The sequence below is a fragment of the Artemia franciscana genome, chromosome 11 (assembly GCF_032884065.1).
Source record: "Artemia franciscana chromosome 11, ASM3288406v1, whole genome shotgun sequence".
Lineage (NCBI taxonomy): Eukaryota > Metazoa > Arthropoda > Branchiopoda > Anostraca > Artemiidae > Artemia > Artemia franciscana.
Genome location: NC_088873.1, coordinates 35200550 through 35218267, shown reverse-complemented (window position 1 = coordinate 35218267; position 17718 = coordinate 35200550). Strand labels below are relative to the sequence as shown.

General features: G+C 34.6%; 1 protein-coding gene across 2 annotated transcripts in view; it reads left to right on the top strand.

The window, feature by feature from the left end:
- Positions 1 to 17718, top strand: part of LOC136033138 (general transcriptional corepressor trfA-like) — a 194996-nt gene that overhangs the window by 31740 nt on the left and 145538 nt on the right. Inside the window, exons 1-2 of one of the 2 annotated variants that reach the window (XM_065713776.1) lie at positions 3683 to 3818; positions 8228 to 9739. In XM_065713776.1, the coding sequence (XP_065569848.1) occupies positions 3753 to 3818; positions 8228 to 9739 (1578 nt within the window). In that variant the 5' untranslated portion in view covers positions 3683 to 3752. Of the gene's footprint in view, positions 1 to 3682; positions 3819 to 8227; positions 9740 to 17718 lie in introns of those variants that run through there. The other variant, XM_065713775.1, reaches the window with a different exon arrangement.

Sequence of the window (17718 nt, the reverse complement as noted above, 5' to 3'; positions counted from 1 at the left end):
GAAACCTTTTTTATAAATTTTTAGGCCTTCGCTGTTCATTTGACGTGTTCTTTTAAACAAAATTTATGGTCGTTTCTCTCATTTGTCATAGATTTCTTTTCGCCTGTCAAAAACGGGTGAACATATTGTTATAGGACAAAACTATGATTTCTTTTACTTCATTTCAGAATTGCAGACAGAAGCTGAATTCTTGTGAGTATTAAGCCTAAAAATCATTATGAGATTCACAAATATACATAGTCAGAAACAGTGTATCAAAACTGTTTTTTTCGTTATTCACATGTTTTAAATCATTCTTGCTTGTTTGATATTTCTTCAAAATTCTTTGCGGTCTTTTCTCTCATTTGTCAAGTATACTTTTTTCAGCCGTCAGAACTGCATGAGCACATTGATACAAGTTCGAAATATCGTTTCTTCGGCTGTGTTTCCAGGATTTCGAATTTCAAACCAAAAATGGAAACATCCAGGGAGGTGCAACCCCCCCCCCATATGATGGCATTTCATGTTAAGAAAGTGGATTACTGAGTTATGGAGTAGAATTCCTATGGGGAAAATTAATGTTGTGCTAATTATAAATAATAAAAAAAAAATCAAAATTACTAATTTTTCAAATCAAAATGTATGTTTGTTTAATTACTGTGATTGCTTTTTGATCATCAGATTCACATAAATGAGAAATGAGCGGTATATTGCCGTAAACTTGAATGTGAAACTGAAGAAATGAACAAAGCCCCCCTTCCTCATGCTCAAAAAATGATAAACCCCTGTCTTATTCTTTCAAAACTGATTTTCTGGATATACCCTGACAAGAACGTCCACAACATCGTCGTTCATGGCTGGTTATTTTTACTAAAAAATGTAAGAGATGGTAGGAGTTTCACAAATGGAAATTTTACAAGGGTAAGTACCATTGCACAGCTCAAACCCACTAAAGCGTAAATCCAGGGAACAACAGATGTGCTTGTTCTACCCCTCCACTCTAGCCAAAGTTTCATTCTTTACTCCTTCCCATGGATTTACTTCTTCATTAAAATCTTTTCTTATTGCGTTTTCCCGCCCCGAAACCGAAACAGTAAGAGTTTTTTAGTAACCTGTCATCCTTTACCTACAAAGCTTGCCTTAACCATCTTTTCCTCCTCTTATGAAGTTCTAGTCTATCAAATAGTTCCTTATGGCCTATTCCCAGTCCACTGGAGAATTACTTGATATCTGCTTCTTTTAAATCCAATGATGAACGTATCTTGTCTTCTTGGTCATTCTACATGTCGTAAAATTGTATGTGTCACAAGGAACATAAATCTTAATATCCTATCTAAAGTAAATCTTAGTCTAATAAGTGTCATTACCTTAAATCGCACTTGCCAGTGATATTATTATCCTGTAGTCGCCGGTCACTGAAGATTGTGTGCTAACTGATCAGGTGAGTCTTGAATCAATCATCCGGCTTTGTTGCACCATTCCTTGTCAATTGATGATTTGAATGACTCAATACTGGCAGTAGAGACTATAACCTAGTATAAAGAGCTCCATAGACTCGTCACCCGATTGGAAAAGAATTTACTACGCAACCTTTAGTTGCCACACTTTTTTAAGAGTTTTTGATCGTGTCCTCTTGTTCTTAAAGAACTATCCAATTGAGAGATATTTCGGATAAGCTTTTCATTTTTGAGCAGCTTGAATGTCAAAATTCCCTTTCGGTGATAAGCCAGTATGGCTAAGATCAATTTTTGAAGCTGAGAGGGAAAAGGGATGTCATAGGGACCTCTTATGCATTCAATTGTTCACCTTGAAACTAATTCTAGAGTTTATTGGTCTGATTTATTAGTAGGGTTGGCAATGCACATACCAAACTCTACTTAGACCGAATTAAACTCTCAAAAAGCTTCGAAACGACTGAGGGGAACAACTACTGAAATTTCTCTCAAACATACCAAGATACCATTATAAATATACCAAATATACTAGCTAGCCTTTGCTGCAGTAGTCTGGGCATGTAAACTAAACCATAATTATTCATCAGCTAATAGACCCAGGTCTCGCTTGGTATGATTACTGGAAATAGGTTGGCTTATTCTGTCCATTGACCTCACTGAGTATCGGTGTTTTCAATTTTATTTACCGAAGCGAATTACTTTGCATTTCTGGACATTGAGCTCCAGCTTCCAAGTCTTCACCCAGCAAGTGAAGTTCAAGTCTGCTTAAATGGTTTCTATTCTATCTGAATTTTGACTGAACCAAATATTTTTCAATCGTCTAAGTAAAAGCTTATTTTATTTTAGATGTTAGAAAATGAATCATTAAGAGATTATTTGGGATCTTTTTGGAATATTCAGTCCCTCATTTCTTGTTTGACAAATTGTCAAAATAATCTTGTTTTGTCATCTCTTTCCTTTTTAAGATATGTCTTTCCTGCTGTTAAAAGTGGGTCAACGTATTATAAGACCTATTTTATAGTTAAAAGCAGAAATGTATTTTATTCTATTTCCAATATAATCAATTTTCGTTTTCATTTCAGTTCATCCAGTTTGGCGTTGTTTCAAATCTAGCCCTACTCTTAAGCAAAAAAATTCCTAAAACACTGGTCAAGAGCAGAAGAATCATTTTTCAAGAAGGGGGTTTAAACAAGACTGCAGAATCTTATCTCCCCCTCCCCTTTCTTGTAAAATCTTCCGTCAATCTTTTAATTCTAAAGGGGTTGAATTTGAAGAAAAGTCAGAGAAAGTGCAGCAAGGCAAATGTAATCTAAAACGCTATTTGTCCGATTTCGACCCTTGTGATTTGGCTATAAAATTACAAATAAAAGGAGTAAGCTCATCCGAAAGTGACTAGTCTTCAAAGATTCAGTAGGGGTAGGCAATTAATATCCTTTAAGAAATTTTTCAGTCAGCCAGTATATACAAGGTTGCCACCTGTTGTACCAAAGTACTATTATAGCACTATTTCATCATGTGCATCACTGCAGCACGTTCTACATTGAATGTCGTCCTGTCTCATATGACCGAATTGAAGATATAGAAATATAGAATACTCTAATTACATTTAAACACTGGATATGTGTGTGCGGGTACATTTTCCCATCCAGCGCTTTGATCAGCTTATGATACATTTTATTCTTTTACAGAAGAAAAGATTAAAAAGTTGATCTAAAAAGTAATCTAAGAACACTTAAAAGATACACATGCCGCGGCGCAAGCCCCGACACGCGCGACAATTTTATACTATAGTACCGGAAATGGCTGTGTGGCATGCAAATTTGGGCAATTTTAGTACTTTAGGAACTGATCGTGGTGGCAACCCTGAGTATATACGAAACCCTCCAAGAAATTTCTGAGTGGCTGACAAGAAATTAAAAAGCACAAACTCCTTTCATGCTAAGCGTAGTACATTTACAAATTCTAAAATTAAATATCTTTATGTTTAATTGACAATCACTGTATCTACAGATGAGAAATAAACCACAAAAAAAATCAAGATATAAAACTTTTTTCCTTAAAGCAATATTCCCATGAATCTACGGCTATTTAATAGTTTAAAAATCGTGTTAGTTGGTTACTCTTTTGTGGCTTCTAATTTTTGACCAAAATTTATTTTAGGTACCCGTTAGTAAGACAAAGCATGGGACCGTATACACAATATCTGACTATGATTGTTATTTTTTTCGAATTTTCCGCCACTTACTTTACCATGAAATTGCAGGAGTTTTAAGTGATTGTTGGTGATTTGTTTTAATCGTTTTGTAATAGCTGTTGACAATGGTTGACTGTGGTAGTGTCTTTCCAAGCAGAAATAGGATACGTTCTTACTGGGTTACTAGAACGGTAAAGAAGTACTTTCTATCTCTTAGTATTACAGACCCTAAGCATTTATAACTATAGTTATTTTATATAGTTATATGGCTATATATAAATATACATATATATATATATATATATATATATATATATATATATATATATATATATATATATATATATATATATATATATACATATATATATATATATATATATATATATATATATATATATATATATATATATATATATATATATATATGTATATATACATATATATATATATATATATATATATATATATATATATATATATATATATATATATATATATATATATATATACATATATATATATATATATATATGTAATTATTTTTTACTGCTTATCATTTAATTATTACAAACCCCCTATTTTGCACTGGTTATGTAGGTAAACTTAACTTTTTGCTAAACTTAAGCTAGTCGTTTAAAAATTTTATATATATATATATATATATATATATATATATATATATATATATATATATATATATATATATATATATATATATATAGCTATACATAGATGTTTATTAATTATATATTTGTTAATTTAGTTATTTGAAGCCATCTATAGTTATATAGTAATTTTTTTATTATAGTTTATTAGTAATATTCTAATAGTTGAATAAGCCTATTAGAATAGTCAATTGTCAATGGAGCCAAGTGAATTGCAGGGGGGCAAGGATTTTTTCATTTCTTTTTACGAAGATTCAACCAAAATCTAAGGTCAAAATCTAAGGAGGGGAGGGGGAGATTCTGTTTGTATTTTTATGGAGTATTCTAATGAACATACTAAAAAGGTATTTTTTCAAATACCTTTTATTTTTATATTTTTTTACCTTTATATTTTTATTTTCTTTACGAATATAATAATCGCTTCTACCGCAAATTTAAATTTAAGCACTTTTTGAGCTCTTAAAAATGACGAATTTTCAATTAAAGTATGATTTATCAGTCTTTTTCGACAAAAATATAATATGTTTTCTCAGTGGCGTTTTCTCGGTCGTTTTCGACAAAATATTACTAAATTTTCTCAGTGCCAAAATTATCAAACAGTTCGTGGTAACGAACTGAAGTAAGGAGCGACCCGGCTCAATAGTAACCAAAACTCTAAAAAATGGAATTTTGATACCAATAGCTACATCAAAAGAATCGCATTTTAATGCTGATTTTAAATATATAAGTTTCATCAAGTTTAGTCTTACCTATCAAAAGTTGCGAGCCTGAGAAAATTTGCGTTATTTTAGAAAATAGGGGGAAACATCCCCTAAAAGTGGAATTTTGCATTTTTCGCCAGAAGGCAGATCACGGATGCGTGTTTATTTGTTTTTTTTCCCCAGGGGTGATCGTATCGACCCAGTCGTCCTAGAATGTTGCAAGAGGACTCATTCTAACGGAAATGAAAAGTTCTAGTGCCCTTTTTTAAGTGACCAAAAAAATTGGAGGACACCTAGGCCCCCTCCCACACTAATTATTTTTCGAAAGTCAACGGATCGAAATTCTGAGATAGCCATTTTATTCAGCGTAGTCGACAAACCTTATAACTATGTCTTTGGGGACGACTTACTCCCCCACAGTCCCCGTGGGAGGGGCAACATGTTACAAACTTTGACCAGTGCTTACATATAGTAATGGTTATTGGGAAGTGTACAGGCGTTTTCAGGAGGATTTTTTTGGTTGGGGGGAGGGGTTGAGAAGAGGGGGATATGCTGGGGGAACTTTCCATCGAGAATTTGTCATGGGAGAAGAAAATTTCCATGAAGGGAGAGCAGAATTAAAAAGCATTATTTAAAAAAAAAAAAATAAATATGAAAAAGTTTTTTCAGCTGGAAGTAAGGAACAGCATTAAAACTTAAAACAAACAGAAATTATTACCCATATGAGGGGCTCATCTCCTTCTAATAACTCGCTCTTTACGCTAAAGTATTTTTAGTAATTTCAACTTTTTATTCTACGGCTTTTGTGATTCAGGGGTCATTCTTAATGAATTGGGATAAAATTTAAGCTTTAGTGTAAAGAGCGAGGTACTGACGAGGGGACGAACCCCCTCATATATGTAATAAAAACTTGAGAATACAAAAGTTCTTTACGTAAGCTAATTTATAAGTTACGTAAATCTTTTACCAATAAAAAGATTCGTAAGAAATTAAAAGTTCTAGTTGCCTGTTTAATTAACCAAAAAATCGGAGGGCAACTAGGCTTCCTCCCCCGCTCTTTTCTTCTCAAAATCATTCGATCAAAATTATGAGAAAGCCATTTAGCCAAAAAAAAAAAAATGCAAATTTCGTTTTGAATATTCCTCTGCGGAGAGCCAAAATCAAAACATGCATTGATTCAAAAACGTTCAGAAATTAAATAAAAAAAAAAGTTTTTTTAACTGAAAGTAAGGAGCGACATTAAAACTTAAAACGAACAGAAATTACTTCGTATATGAAAGAGGCTGCTTCCTAATCAACGCCCCGCTCCTTACGCTAAAGTTTGTTTTACTGTTTTAAAAAGAAGAATTGAGAGAAAAAGTCAAACTTTAGCGTAAAGAGCGGGGCGTTGATGAGGAAGCAGCCTCTTTCATATACGAAGTAATTTCTGTTCGTTTTAAGTTTTAATGTCGCTCCTTACTTTCAGTTAAAAAAAAACTTTTTTTATTTAATTTATAATAAGGTTAGGTTAGGTTGGGTTAGGTTAGGTCAAAAAGTGCTCGGATTTGAATTTGCGGTAGACGCGGGGATTATATTCGTAAAGAACATAAAAAAGGCATCGAGTTGTATGTTCACTTTATTGGTCAATTATATGAACTGCGAAAAATTTACCGTAAAATGACCCCCCTCAGTCCTTGGGGAGAGTCCTGTAAGTTATGAAATTTGCCCATTGTTTACGTATAATATTGTCGTTGGGATGTGTACAGACGTTTTGGGGGGGAGGGTTGTAAGTGGGGTGGATTTCTATAAGGATGAAATTCCTTGAAGATGAATTTTTGGGGAAGGGTAAAATTCCCCTGGGAAATTTTGCTCTGCGAGGATTTGACAGAATTACTATACGCAATTCTTTTTTAATTGTCTTACATTCTTTTTGCCAAGTTTATCTTATGGAGATGTTCATGGGAATTATTCTGGGTCTCTTTTCCGCGTGTCTTGATTTCCGAGAGATAATTTCTACGGGAGGGGGCATTTCTAGAGTGATGGAGAAACCAATTAGAGATTGAAGTCTTAATCAAATGAAAGAATGTTAAGGAGATTTTTTAGGCTGATTTGACCACAAGCAATTTTCTTAGTGGGGATGGAACTGTCTGGAGAGAGTTTAACGGGGGGTTTATTTTACGTTGGATGAAATGCGGAGGATTGTTCCGTGAGGCTGAGGGGCATATTTCATAGAGTGTGAGCCAGATTTACCGGCATTATTTGAAAAACGAACAGAAACTATTTCATATATGAAGGGTTTTCCCCTCCTCAATGCTTTGCTATTTAAGCTTAGGTTTGACTATTTGTCCTCATTTTTAAGAGCGACTACTGAAACAGGGGCCGTTTAATTAGAATAGTAAGCTTTTTAAAAGATGCTAATAGCTTTAGCGTAAAGAGCAAGGTATTGAGGAGGGGGCCGCCTTTCACATACGGAATAAATCTGCCAAAGTTAATATACAAATTTTGTTTTTATTTTATCATGTACTCTGAGCCAAATTTGAACCTGCATTAGTTTAAAAATGTTCAGAAATTAAATAATAAAAAACTTTTTTTAGCTGAAAGTAAGGTGCGAGGGACTTATGTGTTATATAATACACACTCGAGAACTTGTATCGTGTATATGAGACGTCACCCGGTTTTCACGGTATTTATACCCGACAATTAGCTTCGGTTGGGTGAGAAACTACATTATAGCTTCATTTTAAAAAAACATTTAGTTGGTATTTTGGCTAGGTTAGGTTAGGTTACGTATTTAATATAATGCACTCTGAGCGCCCCCCCCCCCTTCCATAGTTCTTTGTTGCAGTTTTCATAATTATAATGAAAAAGAAATCATCGATGCAACAGCACAAATACATAAATAAACATACACCATAAAAAAAAGAAAAAAGATAGAAGGAGAAAAACATACACCAAAAGAAAAAAAGACAGAAGGAGAAAAGGAAGACTGTTTTCCTACTTTAGTAATTAGTATAGATCAGTACTTGAATGAGGCCTTAACCCTATTCATCCACCCAATTACATAGATCAAACAGCATAGCCATACACAATCAACCATAAAGAATAATACATAGACAGGCAGTCTTGTCAATCGAATACTAATGGTTAGTTTGGCTTAATCTCTATTCTCTCTTTCTCCTAAATCTAAATGGTGCATTTTCCTCTGATTTGTAAAGGTTCTTATTAAGTGAAAATACCTTTTTTCCTTTTCAGGGTAACAGTAATCCATTACCAACAACCCCGATTCCTTTTGTTGCACGTCATCCCTCTGATGTTGACTTGTTCTGCGACCCAAGGGGAGGTGAGAGGCTAAAGTTTACATCCTTTTTAGGAGACCCACCACCTGAGTCTGAAATAATTGAAGAAAAAAGTGGAAAATCAGTTTCTCAGTACCTTTCAGCTATCCGGGAACTAAATAATAAGCGTGATCCTGTGTTCATTTTTTCAGAAGAGCCGTTAAATAGTAAAGAACTAATTGAAGAAGCGCATAAGGGTGTCCAATTTTCAAATCCAGTGTACCAAACATTATCTGAGTGCTTATCTGGCATATCGCCAGAAACAGTGGAAGAAATGAAAGAGGATACGGATATTCACTATCAGATACTTGTATCTAACATGCCTATATTTTTGGACGAAAAAGTGTATGCTAACTTGGAAAAGGAACTACCCGATGAACCACTTTACGCAATCAGTGGAGTGTTAAATGAGCAGGATGATACTTATGCAAATATCGATATTCCTATCGAGCCTATTATACGAACCAAACACGAAAGCTTGGAAAAAGAATTAATAAATGAAACGCTTAATTATTTTTCATTACCATTGTTACCTAATGACAATTGTCTAGATTCAAAGATATGCAAACGTTCTGCTAAGATAATTAAAAATGAAAATTTCTCTATCACGGAACACGACGATAAGACCGAGGAATTGGATTCACTGATAAGAAGTAAGGCGGCTAAAACAGCATTCATGCAGAAATTAGACAGTCAGTTACGATCCCAAATTAAAAAGCGAGTGCAATTTGCAGTTCCCGAATATACAGCCTACACATTAGAGCCTTTTTCTAGCATAGAAACTGTCAGCCTAAAAAATTGTAATACTCTTGACAGCCTTGAAAGTGTCAGAGAAAAGTTGGATAAAGTCAGTGATTTAGAAAGTATTGACGTTGAATCTGTGGAGCAAGTAAGTGCTTCGTTTCTCTTAGAAATGTTGGAGAGTGTACCAGCGTTGCCAAAACCGGATTTCCGGCTTGCCAATGAGTCAGCACCACCACTTCCCGTATCGCCTCCTCCGATTAAGCAGGAGGAAGTCCGGGAGTCTAGTCCATCTGAACTGTTGGAATATGTTGGTGATGCTACAGAAGAGATTGTCGATTCTGTAAATGAAGTTGATTTCCGGATTCCGAGCGAACCAGCGGAAAAAGTAAATGACTCTGAGGTGATTTATCTGAAGCCGGAAAAGGTCAAGCCTCAAGAAGAGCTTGACGTATCGGGTATTTTCCATGCTACTTTAGTACAAACCACAGAATCTGATTATGGAGAGACACCAAAAAAAATGACACCAAAGAAGAATATTGGCGAAATTATAGTTGAAGAGCAAGAAAAAGCGCTAAAAAAGAAGCTAGAAATGCTGCCAGATAAGCCAGAAGTAACTGTTTATGATCTCGGAGTTTCGCAAGTGGAAAAAGAAAGAAATAAATTAATAAAATCACAGAAAGTAAAAGTAAGTGTGCTTTTTTTAATTTAGGATAGTAAATTTTTTAATCGAGCTCTAATTAATCAGTCGACTTGTTATTTAAAGAAAATAGGTTTTGGGGTAAATAACTCCTCATATATAATTCTGTTTCGCGTAAATAACTCTTAAGTCCCTTTTACAATCACATTAAATGTATTTTCACAGGCACATACGCAAAGCGTAAAGCATAGGGGGAGGGAGAATCCTTGAAAACCTTAAACAACAGGTAAATTTCATGGGCATTTCTAAGGAAACATCAAACTGCAAAAATCAGGAAATTACAGGTGAAAAAATTTGAATCTGGTTCAAAGGATCCCTGATAAGTTTAAAAATTGAGACGTAAAATTTTCTCTTCCTATTTTGAACCCCCTACAAAATAATATGTTCTAATTTCTCTCCCCCCCCCACGGTCTAGGATTCGATACTTTATGACTGACAAAACAAATGCAGCATTTTTATGACAGACCGCTAAAGTCTCAAGCGAAAAAAAAACTTGTTTTTTTATTTAATTCACAATAAGAGAGGATTATATCCGCATCTAATCGTTTCATTCCAATTTTGGTTTGCAAAATGGAGTTTTCAATATGATACGTTAGCCAGTGTACCATAGTATAAATGTGCAAAACAATATTAAAGTTGTGGAACGAACAGAGAGCTTTCCATTAAATCTTTTTTCGGGTAAGTCAAGGGAAAAGAAAGATATTCGGGGAGTTTTCGGGGATTCGGGGAAAGCCATCTTTTTCGTGGATTTAGCCGAATTTTCGGGGAAAATCCCCGAAAATTCGGGGAAAGTGGTAGCACCGTAAAGACTAGTGAATTTCGCTTCAGGAGGCAAGCCTGAAGAGCACCCGAGGGTACTCCGGATTTGACAACTCTTGAACGTTTGTAAAATCTCTCAAAAAGTGCTGAAGATCACAGGGTAAAGTTGCTTGGAAATTAAAACAACAGAAGGTGTTTGCAACCGACGAAAAAGTTTGACTCTTTCAACTCTACTTTTTAAAACAGTAAGAATCTTTAGTGTAAAGAGCGCGGCGTTGAGGAGGGAGCAGCCCTTTTCATATACAAAGTAATTTATATTCGTTTTATGTTTTAATGCCGCTCCTTACTTTCCGCTAAAAAATGCTTGTTTTTTTATTTAATTTCTGAACCTTTTTTTAATCAATGCATGTTTTAATTGTGGCTCTCCGTGGATGAATAATTAAAACGAAATTTGCATATTTATTTGTTTGGCTAAATGGCTTTCTCATAGTTTTTGATCGAATGATTTTAAGAAAAAGGAGCGGGGGAAAAGGCCTAGTTGCCCTTTGATTTTTTGGTTGCTCAAAAAGGCAACTAGAACTTTCAATTTTTACGAATGTTTTTATTAGTAAAAGATATAGGTAACTTATAAATTAGTTTACGTAACGAATTTTTGTATTCTCATGTTTTTATTACATATATGAGGGGATTCACCCCCTCTTCAGTACCTCTCTCTTTACACTAAAGCTTAAATATTGTCCCAATTCATTAAGAATGACCCCTGAATCACAAAAGCCGTTGAATAAATAGTTGAAATTACTAAAAATACTTTAGTGCAAAGAGCGAGGAATTATGAGGAGGTGAACCCCTCATATGCGTAATAATTTCTGTTCGTTTTAAGTTTTAATGATGCTCCTTACTTCCAGTTGAAAAAAATTTTCATATTTATGTTTTCAATTTTTTTTAAATAATGCTAGAAAATCCTGCGCTCCCTTCATGGAAATTTTCTTCCCCCATGACAAATTCCTCGATGGAACGTTCCCCCAACATATCCCCCTCTTCTCAGCCCCTCTCTTAAACCAAAAAATCCCCCTAAAAAACGTCTGTACACTTTCCAATAACCATTACTATATATAAGCTAATTTCTGTTCGTTTTAAGTTTTAATTTCCGCTCCTTACTTTCCGCTAAAAAAAAAATTGTTTTTTTTATTTAATTTCTGGACATTTTTGAATCGATGCATGTTTTGATTGTGGCTAGGAGGTGAGCCCCTCATATGCGTAATAATTTCGGTTCGTTTTAAGTTTTAATGCTGCACCTTACTTCCAGTTGAAAAAAAACTTTTTGATATTTATTTTTCAATGTTTTTTTTTTAATAATGCTAGAAAATTCTGCGCTCCCTTCATAGGAATTTTCTTCCCCCATGACAAATTCCCCGATGGAAAGCTCCCCCAACATATTCCCCTCTTCTCAGCCCCTCCCCCAACCAAAAAATCCCCCTGAAAACGTCTGTACACTTTACAATAACCATTACTATATGTAAGCACTCGTCAAAGTTTGTAACTTGTAGTCTCTCCCACGGGGACTCTGGGGGAGTAAGTCGTCCCCAAAGTACTAGTTATAAGGTTTTTTTTTACTACGCTGAATAAAATGGCTATCTCAGAATTTGATCCGTTGACTTTGGGAAAATGATTAGCGTGGGAGGGGGCCTGGGTGCCCTCCAATTTTTTTGGTCACTTAAAAAGGGCACTAGAATTTTTTTAATTTCCATTAGAATGAGCCCTCTCGCAACATTCTAGGACTACTGGGTCGATACGATCACCCCTGGAAAAGAAAAATAAAAACAAATAAACACGCATCCGTGACCTGCCTTCTGGCAAAAAATACAAAATTCCACATTTTTGTAGATAAGAGCTTGAACCTTCTACAGTAGGGTTCTCTGATACGCTGAATCTGATGGTGTGATTTTCATTAAGAAGCTATGACTTTAAGCTGTGTTTCCCCCTATATTCTAAAATAAGGCAAATTTTCTCAGGCTCGTAACTTTTAATGAGTAAGACTAAACTTGATGAAACTTTTATATATAAAATCAGCATTAAAATGCGATTTTTGTATGTAGCTATTGGTATCAAAATGATATTTTTTAGAGTTTTGGTTACTAATGAGCCGGATCGCTCCTTACTAGAGTTCGTTACCACGAACTGTTGGATATAGAAATGGCAAAAATGTTGTCATGTGTTAAGGCTAATTTGACTGCCGAAGAAGAAGCTACGATTATCTCTAGACTTCCAATTTAATAGTGAGCCAATTTTGTCAAACTCTTCTAATTTTTTTAGCTGTTTATCGTTTTTAAATCATTCATTCCTATTTTGGTTTCGGCACACCAAAAACAAAATACTTTGAAATGATTTTCATTGTTTTATGTGATAATACACCAACTATATGATGATTTTATCTCTATTAAGCATTTAATGTTCTATGTAAATATGGCAGTCATCAAATAGCTCATGGTAAGAAAATGTAAGTAAGGAGCAACGCGGCTCAATAGTAACCAAAACTCTAAAAAAAACAGATATATCAAAAGGATTGGCTTATTATGCTGGTACCAAATATATAAGAAACTTTAAGTTCAGTGTTACTCTTCAAAGACTACAAACCTGAGACAATTTTCTTAATTTTTGAAAAAAAGGGTAAAGCACTCCCTAAAAAATGTCAAAGAACCTTAACGAAAATAACACCATCAGATTCAGCGTATCAGAGAACGCAACTGTATAGGGCTGAAGCTTCTATTTGCAAAAATACGGATTTTCCCAGAAGATGTATATTTTCCATGAGGATGGCAACTATGCCCCCTTCCGTGCCCTTTCCCTCCAGAATCGTTTGGTCAAAATTTAGAGATACCGTAGCCATTTTGTTCAGCATAGTTGAGAGACCCAATAACTTTGTCTTTCAAGTTAATCTGACCTCCTAAAGCCCCTGGGGAAAGGTCTTGAAAATATATAATTTGCCCATTTTTTACGTATAATATATGCTATTTGAAAGTATGCATTCTTTTTTCGGGTAAAGGATTGGATTTTCTGCTAGAGGATTTTCCGCAGGGAGAACTTTCCATTGGAAAGGATGTTTTCGGGGGATAGAATTTTCAGGGGAAATATCACACTGGGGGGATTAGCCAGAATTCTTAAACAAAATTCTTTTAAATTATTTTAGGTTTCTCTTTGTAAACCCAATCTTACGCGTGGAGATGTTAAGGGTAATTGTCTGGGATATATTTTTAACGGTATTGAATTGTCTAGACGGTTTTTCCGGGGAGAGGAATAATTTTCGGTGGAGGTGGAGTTCGATTTTCCGGCATTTAAAAAAAAACATTTGAAATAAAATAAAAGTTTTTTTCCCGTCTGAAAGTATACCTAAGGAGCAACATTAAAAGGAACAAAAAATATTACATATATGAAGGGGATTGCCCCTTCTTACTTTACGCTCAAGTTTGAATTTAGTTCCGATTCTGTAAGAACGACTCCCGAAACATATTGTAGTTTAAATAGAACCATGAGAAGCTTAAGTACTAAAAAACTTCAGCGGGAATAGTCGGGTGTTTAGAGGGGACAATTACGTTATCCTTTCTATTAGTTTTAATTTTTAATGTGCTCCTTGCTTTCAGGTGATGTTTTTTTTATTAAATTCCTGGTGTAAGTTCATGTTTGTTTGCCGAAGAATTTTCATTAATTTGGAGAAATTGTTGCAACTGTTATAGCTCTGTATGCGATTATTGCCCTTCTATACTTTATTTTTGTCGTCTTTCTGAAAAAAAATTAAATAAAAAAACAAGTTTTTTTAACTGAAAGTAAGGAGCGATATTAAAACTTAAAACGAACAGAAATTACTTCGTATATGAAAGGGGCTGCTTCCTCATCAACGCCCCGCTCTTTACGCTATAGTTTGACTCTTTCAACTCTACTTTTTAAAACATAAAAAATTTTAGCGTAAAGAGCGGGACGTTGATGAGGAAGCAGCCCCTTTCATATACGAAGTCATTTCTGTTCGTTTTAAGTTTTAATGTCGCTCCTTACTTTCAGTAAAAAAAAAACGCTTGTTTTTTTTTATTTAATTTCTGAACGTTTTTGAATCAATGCATGTTTTGATTTTGGCTCTCCGCAGATGAATAATTAAAACGAAATTTGCATATTTATTTGTTTGGCTAAATGGCTTTCTCAGAGTTTTGATCGAATGATTTTGAGAAAAAAAAGAGTGGGAGAGGAGGCCTAGTTGCCCTCCGATTTATTGGTTACTTAAAAAGGCAACTAGAACTTTTAATTTTTTACGAATGTTTTTATTAGTAAAAGATATACGTAACTTACAAATTAGCTTACGTAACGAACGTTTGTATCCTCATGTTTTTATTACGTATATGAGGGGTTTCACCCCCTCGTCAGTACCCCGCTCTTTACTCTAAAGCTTAAATTTTGTCCTAATTCCTTAAGAATAACCCCTGAATCACAAAAGCCGTAGAATAAATAGTTGAAATTACTAAAAATACTTTAGCGTAAAGAGCGGGGTATTAGGAGGAGGTGAGCCCATCATATGCGTAATAATTTCTGTTCGTTTTAAGTTTTAATGCTTCTCCTTGCTTTCAGTTGAAAAAACTTTGTCATATTTATTTTTTCATTGTTTTTTTTTAAATAATGCTAGAAAATCCTGCGCTCCCTTCATGAAAATGTTCTTCCCCCACGACAAATTCCTCCAAGTAAAGTTCTCCCAGCATATCTCCCTCTTCTCAACCCCCCCCCCAACCTAAAAATCCCCCTGAAAACGTCTGCACACTTCCAAATAACCATTACTATATGTAAGCACTGGTCAAAGTTTGTAACTTGTAGCCCCTCCCACAGAGACTGTGGGGGAGTAAATCGCCCCCAAAGACATAGTTATAAGGTTTTTCGACTACGGTGAATAAAATGCCTATCTCAGAATTTTGATCCAGTGACTTTGGGAAAATAACTGGCGTGGGAGGGGGCCTAGGTGCCTTCCAATTTTTGGTCACTTAAAAAGGGCATTAGAACTTTTCATTTCCGTTAGAATGAGCCCTCTCTCAAGATTCTAGGACCACTGGGTCGATACGATCACCCCTGGGAAAAAAAACAACAAAATAACAAACAAATAAACACGCATCCGTGATCTGTATTCTGGCAAAAAATGCGAAATTCCACATTTTTATAGATAGGAGTTTGAAACCTCGACAACAAGGTTCTCTAATACGCAGAATCTGATGGTGTGATTTTCGTTAAGATTGTATGACCTTTAATTTCCCCCTATTTTCGAAAATGAGGCAAATTTTTGTCAGGCTCGCAACTTTTGATGGGTAAAACTAATCTTGATGAAACTTATATATTTGAATTCAGCATTAAAATGCAATTCTTTTGATGTAACTATTGATATCAAAATTCCGTTTTTTAGAGTTTTGTTTACTATTGAGCCGGGTCGATCCTTACTACAGTTCATTACCACGAACTGTTTGATGACATAGAAGTCTCGTTTTTGGGCTAAGAGAATAAAACAGCAAAGATAATATAAAACCTGGAGCAACAAAGTTTGAGAGTGTAATTCAGCCTATTTTTTAATTTGAAAACTGTTTTGATGTTTTCTCCGCAATATCAGCAATAATCGTTTTTAGCTATGGGTTCCAATCCCTTACTCTGGCTCTAAGCCTACTCTGTTAAAAACTTGACTTTACTACTCGGATGCAAGCCCTACCTGATCCTGAAAACGAAGTTTTAGCCAATTTTGGCTCCCAAATTTTTGCAACGAAATTCCATTTCGAACGTACCCCCGAAAATTCCCCGAATCTTGAAGACTTGTCCCTGAAAAATCCCCGAATTCTTGAAACTTGTCGCCGAATTTTGAGATTCTAGAGTGGCAGCCCTGAGTCTGTATCTGTATGTGTTAGAGCCAGAAAATATCGATATACAGATCAAATCAGAAATGTTTTTTTTTGTATTTTATTTTTTATCATTATATTATTTGATATGTTTACATATTTATAAAGGAATTATTTATAAAGGAAGGCATTTTTTATAAATAAATATCAGGGGAACTTCCGTGATTTAGATGTTCTTTCCATTTTGTGGCCTTCAAAGGGGCGTCTACCATAGAAGCAAGATTTGAAGAAATTTATGGTACCAACATTTTGAAACCTGATTCAGAAGCTACTGCAATATCTAAATCATTCGAATTCAGTAAGTGGTGCGACATTCAGATTTGAATCCAAATCTCAATTCACCCCTTTCTGGCTGACAGGGGTCTTGAACCTCCATAAGGACACAGATTGATTGCTTAGGGACAGCTCTGGGTCTAGGCTCGAAGCAGTGAAAATCCAAGCCAACGGAAATTTATTGTTTGCCACTTTATTCCTGATGCAAAAAGTAGTTATTCTTAGATTCAACGCTTTTTCCTATTAAGGTAGCCTAGACAGAATTTATAATGTGTGCAATATGTATTTTATATGTTCAACAGTATAAGTGCAACCGAGTTCAACAGTATAAGTGGAACAATATAAGTATCAACGGTATAAGTGCAACCGAGTTCAACAGTATAAGTGGAACAGTATAAGTATCAACGGTATAAGTGCAACCGAGTTCAACAGTATAAGTGGAACAATATAAGTATCAACAGTATAAGTGCAACCGAGTTCAACAGTATAAGTGGAACAATATAAGTATCAACGGTATAAGTGCAACCGAGTTCAACAGTATAAGTGGAACAATATAAGTATCAACGGTATAAGTGCAACCGAGTTCAACAGTATAAGTGGAACAATATAAGCATCAACAGTATAAGTGCAACCGAGTTCAACAGTATAAGTGGAACAATATAAGTATCAACGGTATAAGTGCAACCGAGATGATACAAAACAAGATTCTAAACTGTTTTTTGCGAAGAAAGTATATAACTACACAATTTCGAAGTTGATTGTACTATTTCAGGCATATAATAAAGATCAATTTGTCTTTTGTGTTGAGGGATGTGACTTATAGTTTTGAGACCACAAAGCCAACAAAAATGTATTTTATTTCTTTTTTGGCTCTAGTAATCTACTAATTAACTTTTATGGACGAAATTAAGAAAAATTTATAGCTTTTCTGATGGATGAACAAAGCGAAATTGTGGTAAACCTTTCTTAAAATTAAAAAAAAACAAGTTTTTTAACTGAAAGTAAGCAGCGACATTAAAGCTTAAA